This window comes from Sminthopsis crassicaudata, chromosome 2 (genome assembly GCF_048593235.1).
Source record: "Sminthopsis crassicaudata isolate SCR6 chromosome 2, ASM4859323v1, whole genome shotgun sequence".
NCBI lineage: Eukaryota > Metazoa > Chordata > Mammalia > Dasyuromorphia > Dasyuridae > Sminthopsis > Sminthopsis crassicaudata.
The window spans coordinates 337,256,359-337,276,995 of record NC_133618.1 but is presented as its reverse complement, the minus strand read 5'-3'; the positions used below and the strand labels follow the sequence as shown (position 1 = coordinate 337,276,995).

The window sequence follows — 20,637 nt, the reverse complement described above, 5'->3', positions numbered from 1 at the left end:
AACAAGGCAGTTACCAGTAGTTTCCTTGGAAAGGAATGATGTTTATGTAAAGTTTTAGAATTTACAATGCATTTCTGATAAATTATCTCCTTTTAATCTTACAACAATCCTATGAGGATTGATTCCCATTATACATATGAAAAAAATTGAGATTTAGGGAGAGGTTGTGATTTGCCCAGTATCAGCTGATATGTAGTTGAGGCAGGATTAGAAACATGTCTCCCTGATTCCAAATTCAGCACTGTATGCACTATATGGCTTCACCAGCTAACTCTGAGCTGTGGGGCTTTATAGACATCTACCCTGTTTTCTTAATGATTCCCAGTTTTTTTCTAATCTGTTTTCCAGGGAATGGAATGTAGGAGTTGGAGTCAGGAAAACTTATCTTCCCGAGTTCAAATCTGGCCTCAAGTACTTCCTAGCTGTGTGCTGCTGGGCAAATCACTTAACACTGATTGCTTCATTCTCCTTTTCTTTAAAATGAAAAGAAAATGGAAATGTAGGAAAAGGAATTTGTAGTCCTTCACCTATATCCTAACTTTCCTCATACCCCTGACAAAGAGAAGACAAATAAAAAATGCAAAGCAGGTACCATGATCCTGTCCCTTCAAAGATATCAGAATTTAACCTGTCAGGTACCTCACAGGTACCCCATCCCCAGCTCCGCAACATCCTTACATCAGATTGCCAAAGATCCCTCCTTTCTTTACACTTGCTGCTATTAGATGTAAAGGGGACCTTGGAGCTTCAGTTTGCAACAGGCTCCTGTAAAATGTAATAGAGTGGCTTGGAATTCACAGATGGTTACCGATCCAGACATTATTATGATTTTATATGGATTCTCCCTGGGTCAGGGGTCATTTTGCCATCTTTCAACTCCAGAAGAAAGTCAGGTTTTTTTGTTTTTGTTTTTTTTAACCTTATCACAACCCCATTTGTGTATTCTGGAATCAGTCATGTAGCCTATGTCCCAGTTTCCTTGTTTATAAAAAGTCTTACCACCCTCATGTTTCTGTTGTGAGAATCGAACAAGAGGCCACTTCTAGTTGTTGCAAGGAATCATTTATTATCATTGTCATCATTGTTATTCTCAAACCTCCTCTGTACCACTGGGCTCCAGAATTATGTAGCAATCAATAATGTCATTTGTAAAACATTATGGGAACCCCACCCAGAGGCATTGGGTTATCAGTGAGGGAGATCAGGGCAAGAAGCAACTAACTGCCAACCAAGATGTCAGATACTCCTGGCCAGGACAATAGGGAGCCAAGGAAGGTGGTGCAAACATGTATTTGAGAAGGTTTTATTCCAGATGTTCATAGAGACAAGTTCCCCAAGAACAGCTAAGTAGCACATGCTTTGGTCAAGAAGAATGGAAACAAAGCAGCTCTGAACCTTCGGATATGACTGGTGGGAACAAATTTGGGACCCTTGGAGTCAACCCATCGGATAGAATTATTTTTTTGTCACATCACTTCAAACTCTACCTAAGGACTGTTACTCCTACAACCTATCCTGAAGTGCTTCAGAACTTTATTCATTTTTATACTAAACCTGTGGTACAAATCAGATGAAGGCTGTCCATTGTGTTGAGAGCACATGTAGGGGCATGATGCATGTTTGTTGAATGAACTTGGATTGATTTAGACTGGATTGGGTGGTGTTAATTCACCTGCAGGGACAAGGATGGATGAAGCAACATCACATTTAACACTGGTCCATGGGTAAACACACTATACTGTGGTCTGAGAGGTATGGGGCTAATGCAGATATACCACTCTCTAGGAGTGGCTGGGAAGACATTCCTATAACATAAATACGGGAGGACACTGACAACATTCCCCTCAAGTTGGGAAATATCCTTGAAGTGATAGTTCAGAAAAAGAAAGACTTATTGAGACATTCCTTCATATAATACAGATATTTGCTGTCACAGAACCTTTGGATACCATATGAATGAATAGTACAGGGAGTAGATGTGATAACTCAGTATGCTATAGACATCAAGAAGAAAGTAAAATGAGGGCACTTCAAAAAGAGCTTGTGTTTTCCATCTAGAAAGGTCCAGAGCTGGACAAAGCTAATTAATTAATTATTATTATTATTATTATTATTATTTTTCGGGCCCTTTGGTAATATTACCTGGGTAATTACCTGGTAATACCTAAGCCCAGACGGAAGACAGCTATGTGGAGATTGGTTCCAAGAGAATTATGGGAGACTAGGAAGTAGACACAATCTTTGGCCACCAGAGAGATCCCCTAAGGATATACCTTCCTGGCAAAGGGGAAGGAGGAACTCTACAAGGAAGCCAACGTGTAGAGGAGGGAAGAAAGTGGGAGCTTCTTTTCTCAACCAGAGCTCCAAAACAGGCTCTTCTATATCATTCCTTCAATAACAGCAGGGCTGAGAATAGCCTTGGGGCTTCTGAAAGGAGACAGGTAGTATTCATACCATACAAAGGAGCCCCATTCCTTCTACTCCAAGATAACATCCTCCTTATAAAGAAATATGACCTTTCAGAAGGCACAAGTCATAGTCGGAGGATGGGGGAAAGTGGTGGGTAGGAAGGAGAGATAGAATGCATATGTTAGTAGTCATTTAAATTCTTTCAGAGTCCAGCTTCTTTCAAGAGTGTCTCCAAAGTGGGGTGTGGACCCCCGGGTGTGTATGGCATTATCCCAAAGGAGCTGGGGGCAGGGGAGGGTTTGACTTTGGCCAACCAATGGAAAGGTAGATGGGTCAGATCCCATCCTCCTCATGATAGCCAATTGTGGGGCTTGTCCTTCACTCATCATAGTATTGCACCAGCCCCTCAGAGCAATTACCACTTGGTACCCATAGTAGTAGCTTCATAGATTCCATTGGGAACTCTCTCCTCCCCCTAGAATAACCACCATTTTATTTTTTAAAAAGGTTATTGTTTTTCTTTTTTAAACTTATAAGGATGCAGGATTAAAAAAAATTTGGAGACCACTTTCCTAGAGGATTCCAGCATAGGAAATTGGGGTTAAGAAATTAATACCAAAAGGAAATTGCCCAAGTCCTAAAGGAAGAGTCACCAAGAACAATTTCATGAACTGGCCTTCCAAGCCTTCTTACTAAAAGGTCTTTTTTAACCTGACAGAAATTGGAATACCAAAGTTCTATTAGAAGCTCTCAACTCAGAAGATCCAGGAAGTTATTGACAAGGGAGTAACTACCTTAAAGGAAAGGACTTTTGTTAGGATTTATCTTTTGTCTATTTTACTCCTTTCAGCAACTTAACCATTTTTCTGGCTTCTAGGATTGCCTTTTCATACATTTTAAGCATCCCATTGTGATTTTGGGATTTCTCCTGTGTAAACCTGGGCTTTTCCCTCATCCTTTACCCTTGATCCATCTCTTCTGATGGTTATCCCATTTTTTTTAGTAATTTATTTCCCATATCATGGTTCTCGTCCACCCCTCCCATTCCATTACTCCATAGTCCTTCTATAGCCTAGGACCCTAGTTAGGAGCCAGCTACACTACAGAGAAGGAATTAGACCTTCCTGTCCCCACATAACATCATCCACATGTTCATAAGCCATTGTCCCTCCTTGTGTGTAAACTAGGCTTGGGAGCACCTGGGTCAGGGATGTCTATAGGGATGGGAAATAAGAAAAGGGTAAAGTACCACCCCCAACTCTGCCCAATCTTTGAGTTACAGTCCAAAGTCTACCATTTCCTTTACCATGAGTAAGGCTAGGAGTACAGGTAGAACTGGTAGGGGAAGGGAGACTGTGGATGTACCACTGCCTCCCTCCTCCCCCCAACATGAGCTTTGGAAAAACACTTAACATGGTGGTGATGCTTGTTGATGATCCCAACAGAAACATTGACAAGATGAAAACAACCCAGTTTGACACTCCCCCACCCTAACCCCATTCCAGCCCCAAAGTCTCATGCAAAAAGGAATGATGAGGTCCTTGGGGCTACCATCATGTAGCTTGTATTAGTTCCCACTGTTGGGCAGGTGAATCTGCCTGGCATAGTCCAGTCACCACCTGTGGGGGTTGGTTCTCCAAACAGAGGCCACTGACAAAGTGCTGGATAAAAGTACTTTTCATCTTCCATTTCTAGTAGGAGAAAGAAAGAGAAAAAAGCAGGTTTTTCTTTTTAAAATAACTATAACTGGGCAAATATTTATATGGCATATCTTGTATATGTCTACCACCATACTCTCCAGTTTCAGTATCACTTTATGTCCAGGAAGTTTGAAAAATCCGAGGGTTATTTTAAGCTATAAAGATTTTAAAATTACTATAACACTTGAGACAACCTGTCTAGCATTTATCTTTAGTGGGTGACGAGTTCAGTGGGCTGTTAATTCACCCACCACTTAAACAGACCAGATCTTTGCTATGAGTGGCAGTCTGGGAGAGGATCATTGCAGAGACTAAAAGATCCCCTACATTCAAACCCTGCCTCTGCCACAAACACCCTGTGATCATGGACAAATTGCCCCAATTTTTCTGTGCCTTCAGACAATTCTATAAGATTATATCAGTGGAGAAAATTTCCATATTGGAATTCCCATAATCAATAAAAATCATAGATCTAGACCAGTCTTCTCCCTCCAAAAAAGTCAGTTATTAAAAATGAAATGGCTACTCCCCAGTGCCAAGTATCCTTAGAGTTTAGTTTCATCTTCTATAAACTACATGAAATTTTAGTCTATTTGAATCTTTTACTTCCCAAAATAAAGACACACTACCTCCTGCACTTTGTACCACATGTCTGTGGATTTGAGGTCATTTTTTTTTAGTTCTCTCATGGGTATAACCCTGTCACCTTGGTTAAGATGACAGCTTGGGTTATGAGTAACGTGAAGAGCTGAGTTTCTTTCTTGGCCCCATTATAGACTCATCAGGGACATCTGAAACTACTTGTTCACTTCCTGGTGTCTCAGTTTTCTCCAGTCTAATGATGAAGGAAAACAGCTGGAAAATATCTGGAAAGTGATGTCCTCAGGAAGAAAGAGATATCATCAGGAAACCAAGAGAAAACGTGGGGCTTTGACCTATGTTAGAGGGCAATGCTACTCAATGGCTTAAGATGGAAGTAGGAATGAATGCCAAATTTTGAATCTAGTTCTCCTTCCTTACTCCTTAGTCAATTGATCAATCAAATTTTTGGGACATTTTCTATGTGCCAAGCACTGTGCTAGGTGAAGGAGATACAAAGACAAAAATGAGCCCCCTTACCTTAACGAGTTTACATTTTATTTGAAGAAAACAACATGTACATATTTAAATCTTTGAAAAAATGAAATATAAATTTGAGTATTTTGAAATGATGGAGGGAATTAGGGAAGAAAGGGAAGGAAATAAGCATTTATATAGTGCCTAAGTGCCAGGTGCTGTGCTAAGTGCCTTTTTAAAAATGTCATTTGATCCTCATATTTTACAGTTGGGGAAACTGAAGCAGAAAGAGGTAAAGTGACTTGCCCAGTGTCACACAGCTAGCAAATAGGCAGAATTTGAACTCCAGTCTTTCTGACTCCAGGCCCAGTATTGTACTGGGAAGTTGACCCATTTTCCTTAGGAAGAAATGATTGATGCTAACCACATCATTTGGCTCAGCGATGTGAAGGAGCAGCTCCAAGGCTGAGTATTCATATTGTCATTTCTGCAAATGAAGGAGCCAGGGAAAGAGATAATAAAGCAGTGATGATCTATGTTAATTGTGAGAGTAAGAGATGAGTGACTGCGATGTGAAGGTTAGGGAGCAAGGGCTGAGCAGAGGGGAATTTACACTGGTATTTCCATGCAATAAACTGCTGAGTGGAACTGAAAAGAGGACTTTTGCAGGACCACACACAACTTTGGCTCTGGAAGAGCAGGGAATGTAAATTTTAGGAAATAATTCTTTTTAAAAAAATTTTTATTGAAATTTTAAAATTTGAAAATATGCAAGGATGATTTTTCAACATTGACTGTTGAAAACCTTGTGTTATAATTTCCTCTTTTCCTCATCCCTTCCCCTAGATAGCAAGTAGTCCTACATATGTTTTAAACATGGTAAAAATATAGAACAATTCTTTTAAAAAAAACATTTAAAATACTTATTTTTAGTTCTAAATTCTCTCCTTCCTTCCATTCTTTTTTCTATTAATTAAGAAGGCAAAAAATATGATGGAGATGATTCTTCAGTGGAATTATCCAGGGATCTTTGTATAGGGACATCAGAGAGTTGACAGTAAATCGAGAAAATTTGAGAGGAAGCAGTTGGCACCACCTGATTCCTTAGGATATCCTCTCTTTGTATATTTTCCACTCCTGACATTCACAACATGCTATAAATTTCCACTTGTCTTGTAGTAAGGAGTCTTGGAGTTAAGTCCCACTTCTGCCACTAACTAGTTGCAGAACTAGGGACAGATCATTTAAACTCGGTTTTCTTGTCCATAAATGAAGGATTGGACTAGATATTTCCTACCAGCCTAAACAATCTACAAATATTCCATATGAGCTTGAGTTAAAAAAACTGTTTATCAGTTATATTATATTCACTGGTTGTTTTACCTTTGACCAGTCCAGTAAGAATTCTACAAGTTGACAGCCTCCAGGCCAACTGGTCTTCTCCCAGCTCAATCAACTTCTCTATGGATTGACCAATTCCAGGAAGCTCAGAAGATGAGAACTGCCTTGAATGTGTATGGCATTTTTTCCAACTTTTTCAAGATATTTTCACATCTAAATTTGGTTTCCTATTACTTTTGTGTAATGGGTAAGAAGGATCTTATCTCCTAACTTCAACAATGAGGAAACCAAGGATCAGGAAGGGGACAATTGCTTACAGCCACATAACCAACAGTATAAAAATGTGGTTCAGAATCCAGGTGTTTCGTGTGCTGGGTAACTAGGTGGCTCAATAGACAGAGCGCTGAACTTAGAATCAGGAAGTCTCATCTTCACAAGTTCAAATCCAGTCTCATACTTACTAGCTATGTGATCCAGGGCAAGTCACTTAACTCTGTTTATCTCAGTTTCCTTATCTGTAAAATGAGCTAGAGAAGGAAACAAACTACTCCAACATCTTTGCCAAGAAAAGTCCAAATAGGGTCATAAAAAATTGGTCATGACTGACACAATTCAATAACAAAGTTTTGTCTGCTAGTTCACTGGTTTTTCTACTCTGCCATGCTGCCTTCATCATTCTACACAAGTAAAGAGTTGGAAGATAGGAATGAAGGAGCAGGTTCTGTGGTCTTAGGTAAAAAAAACCCCGGAGAACTGCATGGTCCTTCACTCCTAATAATCTATCCAGATCAGGACATAGGGAAATTTTCTGAACCAAGAAGCCAGAGAATATATTGTATAGAGGCAGAGGCTTCACGTCATTACTGTGTGTACAGAAACAGGAGCCATGGTTGGCTTAGGGAAAATCCCTAAATTCAATGTACTTTAACTGGAGATAAGTTAAGTCTCGAAAAGGACGAAGTATCAGCCTGAAAGGAGATAACTAATGAGGGGATTGTGAAAATTCTTCTATTACTTTAGATGCAATAGAGAGGATATAATTACAATACAGTGGGGTGGGGGGGAAACAATGAATGCTTGTTCCATCCACTAAGGGTTAGGAATGCCTTTGTTGGAGTAGAAAGGGGCAAGGTAGATTGGGACTTAGAAGGCTCTATATTAGGAGTGGAAGGAAGAGGGGGAAGGTTTGGTACCATGAGAGACTGATAAGTTGGAGAGCAGCCCTCTAAAGGTAAGCAATCAAGATGGTGAAAGGCCTGAGGATTTGGTTGAGGAAAAAGGGGTTGTTGGGCCTAAAAAAGAAAAAAAAAACTTAATGGGATGACATGATAGATGTTTTTAAATATTTGAAGGAAGATAGATGAGACTTGTTTTGCTTGGATTCCAGAAGGGGAAAACTAGAAGCAATGGGTGGAAATTACAAAGAGAGATTTTGGCTAGATGTGAGGAAAAACTTTCCAGTGATAGAACCATGCTAAAAGTGGAATGGTTTGTTTCTGGAGGTAGTGGTTTCTCCCTTCTTAGAGGTCTTAGAACAGAGACTGGGTGAATACTTCTTGATGATAATATAAGAGATCCTTGTACAATTATATGTTGGATTTGGTGGCCTCTGAGTTCCTTCCAACTCAAGATTCTGTGTGATCTTGTGTGAGAGAAAGTCCCTGTCAAAAGTTCCCAGACAATGGACACTTACATTTGTTGCAGCTGCCACAAAGAGGGTATCAAGAAGGCAAACGAGAAACAGCAATTTAGAGTGGGAAAAGGAATACTGGCTTGGGAGTTAGGAGACAAAGGTTCTATTCTCAGTTCTATTACCAAGTTATGTAATACTGGGCAAACCATTTCACTTTTGTGCTTCAGTAATCTCATCTACAATGGATTAATGATATTCTGGCTTAACTTAAAAAAAGAGGCGCTATGAAAATAATACTATCAGCATCTATTTAGTGCTTTAGGGCTTGCAAAGCACATTATATATATTATTTCTTTTGAACCTTTCAACAAATCTGTGACGTAAATGCCATTATTTTTTACTACTGTATTTTTTTATAACTTTTACAAGGTTAATAATCTCCCTGGGGTAAAAAACAAATAAGGACATGAAATGTCCATCTCAAAGTTTCTTAAACTGTGAATATGGGGATCACAAAATTATGATTTATTATCACCAAATATTTAATTTATTTACCTATTTTATATGTTTATGTACCTTGAGATCATGTAGAAATTTTTCAGGCAAAAAAGGGTTGTGAATGGAAAAAGCTTAAGAGAAGCCCTGCTCTACAATTTAGAACTATGTCCCTGGGCCTATATCCCAAAAAAGACCATAAAAAATGCATATGCAAAATGTAAAAATGATTGTAGCAGCTCTTTTTGTAGTGGCAAGAAACTGGAAATTGAAGGGATGCTCCTCAACTGGGGAATGGGTGAATAAGTTATGATATATGAACGTAATGGAATATTATTATTCTACAAGAAATGATTTCAGAAAAGCCTGGAAAGACTTATATGAACTAAGTGAAGTGAGCAAAACTAAGAGAATATTGTACACAGCAACAAGATTATGTGATAATCAACTATGATGAAATTGGTTCTTTTCAACAATGAGGTGATTCAAGGCAATTCCAATAGATTTATGATGGAAAGTGCCATCCACAAACAGAGAGAGAACTATGAAGGTTGAATGTAGTATTTTTATTTTTATAGTATTTTTATCTTTTTGCTTTTTTATTGCTTGTTTATTTTTCTTTCTCATGTTTTTTTATCCTCTTGATATATTTTCTTTTCCTCAGCATGACAAATATAGAAATAAGTTTAGAAGAATTGTACACATTTAACCTTTATAAGATTGCTAGCTATCTTGGGAAGAGAAGGAAAGAGAGGTAGAAAAATTTGGAGCACATGATTTTGCAAAGGTGAATGTTGAAAACTATCTTTGTATGTATTTAGAAAAATAAAAAACTATTAAAAATAAAATAAAGATAACTTGCTAAAGAAGAAGAAGAAGAAGAGGAAGAAGAAGGAAGAAGAAGAAAAAGGAAGAAGAAGAAAGAAGAAGAAAGAAGAAGGAAGAAGAAGGAAGAAGAAGGAGGAGGAGGAGGAGGAGGAGGAGGAGAAGAAAAAGAAGCATGGAGAAGGTTATTGTTTAATTTTCAGTATGAGCTTTTAAACCTTAGAAATAGGCAAACACTATAAATCAGAGCTTGCTCTGTCATTCAGTTGTAGCAGCCACATTTAATTCTTTATTACTCCATTTAGGGGTTTTCTTGGCAAAGATAATGAAGTGATTTGCCATTTCTGACTTCAGCTAATTTTACAGATGAGGAAACTGAGACAAATAGAGCTAAATGACTTGCCCAGTGTCACTTAATTAGTAAGTATCTGAGGTAAAATTTGAACTCAGATTTTCCTGCTTCCAGCCCCTGTACTCTATCCACTGTACTACTTTGCTGTTAACTCTACAGACTTAAAGTGTTATTAATGCAGATTATATGTAAAAGTTTGTCAGGTGTGTGTTTTTTTTTTTTTTTCTGGAGAAATAGTTGTTAAACATTTGTGATACTTTGGTTATAAAGGAATCTTCAAGACTCCACATTTTACAGATGAAGAAACTATGGACCCACAGAAATCAAAGTCACACAATTAGTTCATGTTAGATCTGGGATTAGAAATCAGAATGTTGACTCCCAGGCTCTTTCCATCACAACATGGTACTTACTCTGAAAGGGAGGCAGAGAGGGATCTATTCACTAATCAGAGTATTAGCTGAGTCTCAAGAAAGATTTGGGTGACAATAATAGGTATAGTGTATATGAAAGCTTTTATAAATGGTTAGGTCTATACAAATGTAAGGTACTATTATTACCACAATAGAATAAGTCCCTTCCTTTTTTTGAACCTCAATTTTCTTAGCTGAAAAATAAGGGAAGTGAATTTGATGATGCATAAGATTCCTTCCAGTGCAAACATTCAATGATATAACTCCCTAATCTTTACTTTGGTCTACTCAAAAGAACTCCTAGCCTGTAGTTTCCCCTGATAGTGGCCCTCACATAGCCTCTGTCCATTAGAAGGCTTTATTTATTTCATCTCATATTGTTAAAGATAATAATAGCTTTGCTGATTGGTCAAGGATGACAGAATCATTCACAGGAGTAAGAGAAAAGCTAAGATTTACATGCTGCCACATACCTGTCTACCATCTTTCTGATTGCAGGCGTCCAAAGTGACTTGGGACCCTGTAGAAAAAGATGTGATGGAAAGACACTTGTCTTGTTGCCTGATAAGAGGATCACTGAATACCCACTCCTACAAGGTAGAAAAAATAGAAAGAATCTCTTGTTAGTGTTTTATAAAATTTCAAATATTCCACTTGGCCAATGGGAGAATCCCATCCAAGTATTTTGCTCTCTTCCCTTGATTTTCCAGGGCCTTCCATCTCTGGTAGGCTCACTCAATTGATTGCCCTAATAAGGATATTCTATAAGCACAGAATGGATATATCCATATATGACTAAAATGAAATATTTGAAAAGACCAAGTTGTCATAGCCTTCAAGGGGATTGTGAGAATTGGAATCCACAGTAGCGCCACATAATTATAATAAGTCAGTCCATGAAGGCCTCCTGTCTGAGGCCTGCCTTTGAATCCTCACTGATGTGAAGCTGACTCTAAAACATCTATCTTTCCATACCTATTTATCTCTGCAAAGAGTTTTATATGTGTGTGCACATATATAATTCATAGAAACATATATATGTATATATATAGATACATTATGTATCAATACATTTGTTGCTATTCAGTCATTTCAGTCATGTCCAATTCTTTGTGATCCCTTTTTGTAAGGGTTTTCTTGGCAAAGATATTGGAACAATTTGCCATTTCCTTTTCCAGCTCATTTTACAGATAAGGAAACTGAGGCAAACAGGGTTAAGTGACTTGACCAAGGTCACATTGATAGTAAATAACTGAGGCCTGATTTGAACTCATGAAGATGAATCTTCCTGATTCCAGGCCCAGCACTCTATCCACTGACCAACAGTTGCCCACATATAGATATACATTATTTAAAAAAGAAAAAAATATATATATATGTATATATTGAGGAAGAGAGAAATAATTTTGTAATGTTTGTAATAAGTGCTTTGGATATTTTAAGGAATAACCAGAGAGGGAATCATTGTATACAGTAAAAGCAATATTATAACAATAATCAACTGTGAAAGACTTGGCTGACCAATATAGTGATTCAAGACAATTCCAAAGGATTCATGAAAATACTATCCACCTCCAGAAAGAACTGCTAGATTCTAAATGTAGATTAAAACATACTTTTTTTTTCACTTTCTTTTTCCTTTTTTTTCTGGCAACATGGTTAATTTGTAAATATGTTTGCATGACTTTACATGTACAATTCATATCATATTGTTTGCCTTTTCAGTTGATAGGGAAGAGTAGAGGGGGATGGGAAAACTTGGACTCAAAGTTTTGAAAAATAAACGCTAAAAATGAACAAGTGAATAAAAAGTTAATGTATAAAATATCAAGGGTGGCTATTTAGAGAGGAAGGTGGAGGAACTAATACAGAGGAACTAAGGAATTGAGTGGTGGAGCAGGACACTTGGTTTCAATTGTCAGTAGTTCTACCTTCTCTGAGATTCTCTGAGATATATTTATTCATGAAAGGTATATGCATTTACTTGGTAGCATTCATAGAGGCTTTTTTTTACCTTCAGGGTGAAGCTTACACAGACTGATTCATAGAAGGAGGGTATTAACTGGCACTCAAAAGATAGCTGCTGGGAAGTTGATGGGGATACAGCAGGAAAGGGGACCAAATGGGAAGAAAGTCTAAGTGGTGATGGACTTCTTGGGGAAATTGATGTGATGATTCTAGATGGAGAAAGAGGAAGTGGATTGGATGAAGAACCCCATGTTTTCATAGCAACTCTGCTATTAAAACATCATCTAGACCGTGCAGTGGTCCTTAAACTTTTTAAATAGGGGCCAGTTCACTGTCCCTCAGACTATGGGAGAGTATAGTAAAAACAAAAACTCACACTGTCTCCGCCCCTCAGCCCATTTGCCATAACCGGGCGGCTGCATAAACGTCCTCAGCCGCTGCATCTGACCCGAGGGCTGTAGTTTGAGAACCCCTAGAGCTTTTCTCATACTTTGATCCCACTTTGTGTGGGGGATGAGGCCTCCTGGATCAGAGTGCAGAAGAATGGCACCAACTTGCCAAGAAGCTCACCTGTGTCATGAGAGGATTATTTGAAGTCCCTTTGCAGCCTCCCACAACAACCAGATTGTTTCCTGCTGTGTCTTGACCCTGGGATTCCAAGCAATTTGTTCCTTGCTTAATGATCCCAGGAATCAACTCTTTTTCAGGAATCCTGAAAGAAAAGGACATTCAGTGGTGTTAACATGAGTGCTGCCTTGGAATTTCCTCCCTATGTAGTAGGAAGAACAATGGCTATAGAGTCAAGGGACTTGGATTCAAATTCCACTTTATCAGCTATGCAGCTATGGGTGGCACTTAATCTCTCAGTGCCTCAGTTTCCTTCTCTGTAAAATGTATATAATAATTCACACTACTTATCTTATAGAATGTTGCAAGGAAACTGATCTGCATACCTTGAGGTACTTTATAAATACAGCTAATAATCATAATGTATTAATAATTATTAGATTATCAATTAATGATTATTTAAAAAACAAAAGTGTTTAAATTTTGTTGTCATTGTTGTTATTATTACTACAGCCTTCTGGCTTAAGGTATCTCTTTTGTATGCTTCCCTATTATGGGAAGGGAACTGAGACTTCTTACTGCCAGGGATCTTAGACAAAGGCACACCCTTTGGGAGGGGTAGTGACTATAGCCCAACTCCAAGGAGAAAATGTGCTGTAAGGGGAGAAGGCTCTCTGGAGAGCTCATAAATATAAACAAAAAGATCTTCAGGAAGGACCCCCAAACCACCACAATTATGCTTCCTCATTCTATCAATAACTTCTTATTGTATCCCCTGTGTAATTTATGAACTACAAAATTATATTGGTCATTTTCCTCAAATTACACCAGCTTTGTTTACTCTTTTTCTAAATATCTAGGTTACTGTGGTGCTAGGAACACTGAGGTCACACAAGTAGGGATCAGCAAAACTAAGATTTAATCCAGGTCGCTTGCCTTCAAATCTCATGTCCCTTCTAGCTTGGTGAACACACTACCATTCTCTATCATTGTACACCTTCATTGAGTCCTTCTCTTCTTTCTCCTTCCTTTATAGGAGCTGCCTATCCAAACAGCAGACAAGGTGAAACTACTAGGTAATAGGTGGAATTCTGAAATTGGAGTCAATATGACCCGAATCAAATTCTATTCCCCATCTGCCTCAGTTTCCTCATCTGTAAAATTAGGATAACAACACCAACTTATTATTGTTATTATTATTATTACAAAAACAAGAGTCACTTTTAAACAAATACATCATAAACTATTCATCCAAAAGAAATGTTTCCTTTAGAGCAGTCCCTTGGGGGGAGGGAGAGGAGGGACATGTTCCTGCCAATAAGACTGCTCAAAACATTTATGAAATTTTTCTTTTGAAGATGCCTTCAGAGTCAGTTTAAGAGCTGTATAAGAAAAAAGGCTTTGTTCCATTTTTTCCCCCAAGGATGGTTTGGGGGGGTGTGGTGGTGGAAGTTAAGACATAGACATTGTGTGATGACTGTTAACAAAAATAAAGTATCAATAGAACATGCTCTGGCTATAGAATATAAGCTCCTTCCATTTGATTCCCTTCAGTAAGTATTAAAGTACAACCAATGGGCCTTGCACTACAGTAGATGAGGGGATAAAGACACAAAAGAAACAATTCTTGACCTCAAGGAACTTAACATCCATTAGGAGGAAACAGTATGGACACAAATAAGTAAAAATAAATATATACCAAATAAATATAAAGTCATTTTGGAGAGTAATGGTAGAGAGTACTACAAACTGGGGAGGATCCTGAAATACTTTAAAGAAAAAAAGCCTTGAAGAGAACAAGAAATTCCTCTAGGTGTAGATGAAAAGGGGAGGCATTTGAGATATCTGGTCAAAGGCAAAAAAGATGAGAAATGGGATCTTAAGGACTTAAGTAGAACAGTGTGATCAGAACAGTGTGTGAGTATGTAGTAGGAAATCATCAAGGGCGGGGACTACATTTGTCTTTGTATCCTTTATACCTAGGTTGGTGCTTAAGAAATCTTTGTAAAAAGAAGGAATGGGGTGCAGTGCATAGAGTGCCAGGCCTGGAGTCAGGAAGATCCATTTTCCTGAGTTCAAATCTGGCCTCAGACACTATCTGTATGATCCTAGGAGAGTCACTTAATGCTGTCTGCCTAAGTTTCCTTATCTATAAAACAAGGAAATGGCAAACCACTCTAGCATCTTTGCTGAGAAAATCCCAAATGGAGTCACAAAGAGTTTTTTACTTGTATATCACAACTTCCCCGCAGCCTTTACTCTGCTCTCTGTGGCTAGGGGCTGGTAGGGAGTTCAAGACTAAGAGCAAAGAGACCAGCCACCTGGGGTGATACTTATGGACACAGGAAGGACCTAAAGAGGAAGGGGAAAAAAGAATGTCGCTAAGCATCAAACATCCCCTGACCCTTTTCTTTTCCAGGTTCCCATAAAATGATCAGCCTAGACACTATTCCAAGTAGCATAGGAGATTGCCCCACTAGTCTTCTTTTTTTTACAACTTACCATTAGTAGTTTATGGTCAAATATTATATAAATTGTAGACTCACTTGAGCTCTGGATAGACATTCTCCAGGTACCACTGGAAGGACTTGCAGTTCATCTTCTTCCTCTGCTCTTCTCGGTCAGCTATACTGAAAGGAGAATTCAGTTCAATTTGACAAGCACTTATTAGAAGTCAAAGAACAGAACTTGTGGGGGAAGCAGGGAAATGCTACTCTGAAGAATAAAGGAGACCTTCATTGCTAGGAGATATCTAGCAAGCACAAATAGGCCTAAGGTATGAGCCTACTCACTCTTGCCTTATTAAATCTGGCCTCAGATACTTACAAATCATGTGACTCTGGACAAGTCAATTTATTTGCCTCATTTTTTTCTCATCTGTAAAATGAGGTAAAGAAAGAAATAGCAAATCACTCCAGCATCTTTGCCAAGAAAATCCCAAATGCGGTCATAAAGAGTTGGACCTAATTGAAATGACAGAACAACAACAAGTTCATGGGATTTAGAGCTGGGGTTTTCAAATCAAGGAGTTGGATTAAATAAACTCCAAGATATTTTTATCTTGGAGTTTATTTAATCCAACTCCTTGATTTGAAAAATGACAACACTGAAGCCCAGAGAGGTTGTCACACAGCTAGTATCAGAATTCATAGAAATCCAGGTCTCTGAAAGTTTTTTAACTTGAATAAATTACTAAAATTAGGTTATTTGCCTCTTTTTCTTCATTATGGGGAGTACAAAAACATTTAGTTTTGAAGTTTCCATTTTATTATGATTTCCTTGTATATGCAAAGCAACTCTGGCCTATTGGGAGACAAAAGTTGAGAAGAGGCCAGAGACTGCAATGTGTAGGATTGTTTCTGATTTTTTTGTTATAACTAGAGCTTGAGATACAAGCCATTTGACTGTATATTCCCTAGAGGGACTGGTACTATCTTTGTTAAGAATTATTTTTATTTATATTATTAAATATTTCCCAATGACATATAAAAATTTTTCAATAATCATTTCTTAAAAATTCAAGTTCCAAATTCTCTCCCTCTCCTCTGTCCCTTACCCATTCTTGAAAAGGTAAGCAATTTGATGTTGATTATACACATGAACATATTTTCATATGTTTTGTTGGCCCTGATTATCTTAACTAAGCACTCTGGTAGCTAAGAGATGCCTTTGTATAATACTTCTTGTATGATACCTCCTACTATTCATAATCTGGACTGGATGGGCACTCCATTCTGTCACTTCTGTCTTTTTCCATTTCCACAACTATAAAATGGAGACCATAACAGCAACCACTTTCCAGAATTGTGAGGATCAAATAAGATAATATTTGTAAGGTATTTACCATAATGCCTGGCACATAGTAATGTTTGTTCCCTCCCCCCTTCTCCCAGAGCTCTTTTTGCTGAGTCAAATATCTTTCCTTTGTCATATGTAGCTGAGAAGAATTGCATTTAGACTATTTAAGATGAAAAGCTTTTTCCAGGATTGTTATTGGGGGTAACTGAAGAAGCTGTGTTAGGCCAGTTGGTTGTTTTTTAAAGTTATTTTCAGTCATGTCCAATTCTTTGTGACCCTACTTTGGGGAGTTTGCTTGGCAAAGATACTGGAGTGGTTTGCCATTTCCTTCTCCAGCTTATTTTACAGATGGAAATGAAGGCACATAGGATCAAATGATTTGCCAGGGTTGAATTCAAGAGGAGGATGAATTTCCTGATTACAGACCCTGCACTCTATCTACTGTGCAACCTAACTGTCCTGTTGGTTGTAAGATTATTAACCTCCCCCAACCTCTTCCACAACCTCTTCCTCTGTCCCTTGCAGAACGATGAATGGACACACCATCCAAAGCTTACCTGCCAAAGGATTTTCCAATGGCAGATGGCCGGGCTTCATAGTAATATTGTTTGTACTCATCCATCCAAACCTCTGCAGTGCGCTTGGTATTCCTGAAAAAGCCAAAGAAAGTGTTAGAGAAAGACATAAATAAATACAGGAGTCTGTCTGAAGGTCAGCTTTATAAGTCTTTCAAAAGCAAGGGGGACATATGCATCTGTTGCTTTGTCACATCTTGGGAGTTGTCCTATCATGGGCTTGGGGTGGCAGGGGAAATAAAGTTCTTAAAAAACAAACACAGGTTTTAATCATTTTGGACTTTCGTTAAAATATTAAGTGCTTTAGATGGTTGGTGAATAGCCATTGGCTTCATTTATATGGTATTTTGGATAGACTAATTTTTTTTATAAAGTTGTCTTTCATATGCATTATGAATAATACTGACTCACAATCATTAATAAGTGTAGAGTTTTTCTGGAAGGAGGGTGGTTTTGTGGTGATCTGACCATATCGTCATGCTCAGTTCTTTTGTGACCAAGGCTTGGGTCAGGACTTATGTCACTGCACAGGTAGGTATTGAACCCCTGAGCAGAGTGTCTTTAAGCATGAGACTTTAAAAATTTTTTAATTTGGAGTTAATGGACATCCTGTCCTCCCATACATACAACACACAGAGGTCTGTGGATAAATTTCAAGGATTTACATTCCCAGTTCCTATGATGTACACATATTATAGATAAAACCTCTTATATCTGTTAAGTTCCCCCATTGTAATGTAATTATAATGAATGTATTACCCCCTGAACTTAATGGGAAAATTATATCTTTATTTCAATAATCTTATGTATTTTGTTTTATAGATTTAAAAACATTACTCTCAGAAGAGTTCCAGTAACTTCACTAGACCACCAAAGGAGTCCTTGATTCCATTAAAAATTAAGAACCCTGGTCTAGACAAAGGAGTTATCTATGAATGACTAATTGCTTATGGATCACTTTATGGGAAACGATCTGGGGAAAGACCAAATGTATCACAGGGTTAATTTGATAGTTGTGCAGGAGTGAGAGATCTAGTGAGACAGCATGGAGAAGGTGGAGGAATCTTACTATTGTTAAAGAAGAGAGAAAAGAACACTGTAGGGTATGCAGGCAAACCACAACACAGGTGGTACCTCAAACTATATGGATAGTGGGCTGTTCACCAGGGCAGCACCAAAGCTAAGGGAAACAACCAAATTGAATAGAACCACTGGGTACTCGAAGCCTAGCGGTCTAGTGTATATTGGATTGAACCAGCCTATACATGCTGAATAACAGAGGAAATGTTTAAGCTTGGAGGTAGTTAGACCTTTTGGGGTTTTCTTCCATCTCATATCATCAATATGGTTTCCTGAGGTGAGTTAACAGGTTCTCTGTTGGTACTGAGTCACATGGTTCATGTTGCCACAGGGACCATACCAGAATTGGAAAAGTAAATGGTGATAGACATTCTGGGCAGGTCCAGGCTAGGTTTGTCTGAATTGTTTTTACTTCTAATTTCCCATCCCTAGGAATGGCAAACATAGATAACATCTGTCATCCTCCTTTCTTTATCCCTATCTCTCCAAATGGTTGGGATGGAATGGTAACTCTGAACCCAATTCTTGCTCTATAAGCCAGGTATTACAAGAACTTAATTTTTGGAAGCTGATCAGATAATTACTCATGTCTACCAAGTCTTTCAAAGCAAAATGGAAAGAGAGGAATTAGAGGAAAAACTGTTAGGTTCCTTCCCCTCACCCCATCCCTCAGATCCTTTCTGCCTCTTCCCAGAGTACCTACTTTATGTATGTGAGGGCATTACCCTCAGGGAAGTCATATGGGTGTCGCTTCCTGAAGACATGGCCCACTCGGCTGCAGGGGACAATCTCTAAGCTGCCACCACACATCCACACACGGAAAGAGAGCTCTGCAAGAGACTCAATGGTTAGTAGGGATTGGTCAGAGGATGGTAAAAGGTAAAAGGGAAGTGCATTTGATTTCCCTCCCCTCCTAACTCTTATAATGTAGGAATCTCCTATATGTGTTAAGTCCCCCATAAGAATGTAAGCTCTTTGAGAGAAAAATGATCTATTTTTCTATTTTCCCCCAGTGCTTAGTACTAATAAAGCTTTTCACTTATTCAATAAAGCTTTTTCACTTATTATTGTTGTATATACACACTTGTGTTCAGTTTAAATCACCCATCTTTATACAAATATATGTAAATCACACATATACCCAGGATGAATATCCAAATCTGGACTATTGGCAGTAACAAGGTAAGTGATGAGAAAAGAAAGAACTGTTTAAAAGGAGGGAACATTTAACCACATAGGATAACTTTGTCTCTGCATCATTTCCAGTCTCTGTCCAGGAAGCATATTCTAAACATGAGTAAGGAGGAACAAATCACCCTTGTTGGTCAGTTCCTGAGACATATAAAGTCTGATTAACTGGGGGAAGCCACCCAAGCCACATTTCTCTTGCTAATCCAGATGGCATCTCCTCAGTTGGCTCCAGATTTTCCTCTCTTCTGAGATGGTTCCTGTTCATTGGCTGTTACTTTGATCAAAGCTCTGTATCACATCCCTTCCCATCCTTGAAAACCTCCTTTGGGGTTTCTAGTATGTTCACTCTCAAAAACACTCTACTTCCTCTCCTCACAACATTATTTAACCCTTCACTACTTGGTTTTTCAATTTTATTAAAAACTGCTCCAAAGTTACTAATGGTGTCTTAATGGACAAATCTAATGGTCTTTTCTCAGTCCTCAGCCATCTTAAGCCCTTTCCTTCACTTGCCACTGATCATTAGCACCCCATTCTGGATACACTTTTTTCTTTGGGTTTTAAAAACATTGTCCTCTCTAATGTTTTCCTCCTGGCTGTCTGGCTGTTCCTTCTCAGTCTTTTTTTTTTACTGTATCACATCCCTTAACCCAAGTGTACCCCAAAGTTTTGTCTTGTGATCTCCACTAAAACCTCTCATTTTGTGACCTCACCTATCCTCGAGGGTTTTGTTGTTGAAATGTTTCAATAATTTCAATTGTACCTGATTTTGTGACCCCGTTTGGAGTTTTCTTGGCAAACATACTGGAGAGGTTTGCCATTTCTTTTCTCCAGCTCATTTTACAGATGAGGAAATGGAGACAAACAGGGTTAACTAATTTACCCAGGATTACATAGCTAGTAAGTGTCTGATGCTTGGATTTGACTCAGAAAGGTAACTTCTCCTGAATTCGGGTTCGGCAATCTATCTACTGTGCCATCTAACTGCTTCTATTTGCTTTTTCTCATTATTAAAACTGAAAAACTTTGGAATCAATTGTGAGACATGGGAGACATTGGCACTGGTCCATCCAGCATGGCTTAAGCTCCTCAGTGAGAGAGCCTATCTCTCTTTTGTATTTTTTATTCACAGTCTTTAGAATAGCATAGCCCAGAAAAAATACTTACTAACTAATCTTTTGATTAATTAAAATGCTATATAAATGTCAGCTATTCTCGTTGTTATTGTTATCTT

The 20,637-nt window shown here is 38.3% G+C and overlaps 1 protein-coding gene across 2 annotated transcripts in view; it reads right to left on the bottom strand.

Annotated features, from left to right (window-relative positions):
• Positions 1–3,402: 3,402 nt before the first annotated feature.
• GALNT16 (polypeptide N-acetylgalactosaminyltransferase 16) overlaps positions 3,403–20,637 on the bottom strand; it is a 95,333-nt gene continuing 78,098 nt past the window's right edge. Inside the window, exons 10-15 of one of the 2 annotated variants that reach the window (XR_012486527.1) lie at positions 18,916–19,042; positions 17,115–17,207; positions 15,306–15,389; positions 12,743–12,904; positions 10,698–10,841; positions 3,403–4,100 (exon numbers count right to left, since the gene is read on the bottom strand). Coding sequence is in view for 1 of the 2 variants with exons in the window: in XM_074290478.1 (XP_074146579.1) it covers positions 3,963–4,100; positions 10,698–10,814; positions 12,763–12,904; positions 15,306–15,389; positions 17,115–17,207; positions 18,916–19,042 (701 nt within the window). In the remaining variant the exon portion in view is untranslated. The remainder of the gene's footprint in view (positions 4,101–10,697; positions 10,842–12,742; positions 12,905–15,305; positions 15,390–17,114; positions 17,208–18,915; positions 19,043–20,637) is intronic. The other variant, XM_074290478.1, reaches the window with a different exon arrangement.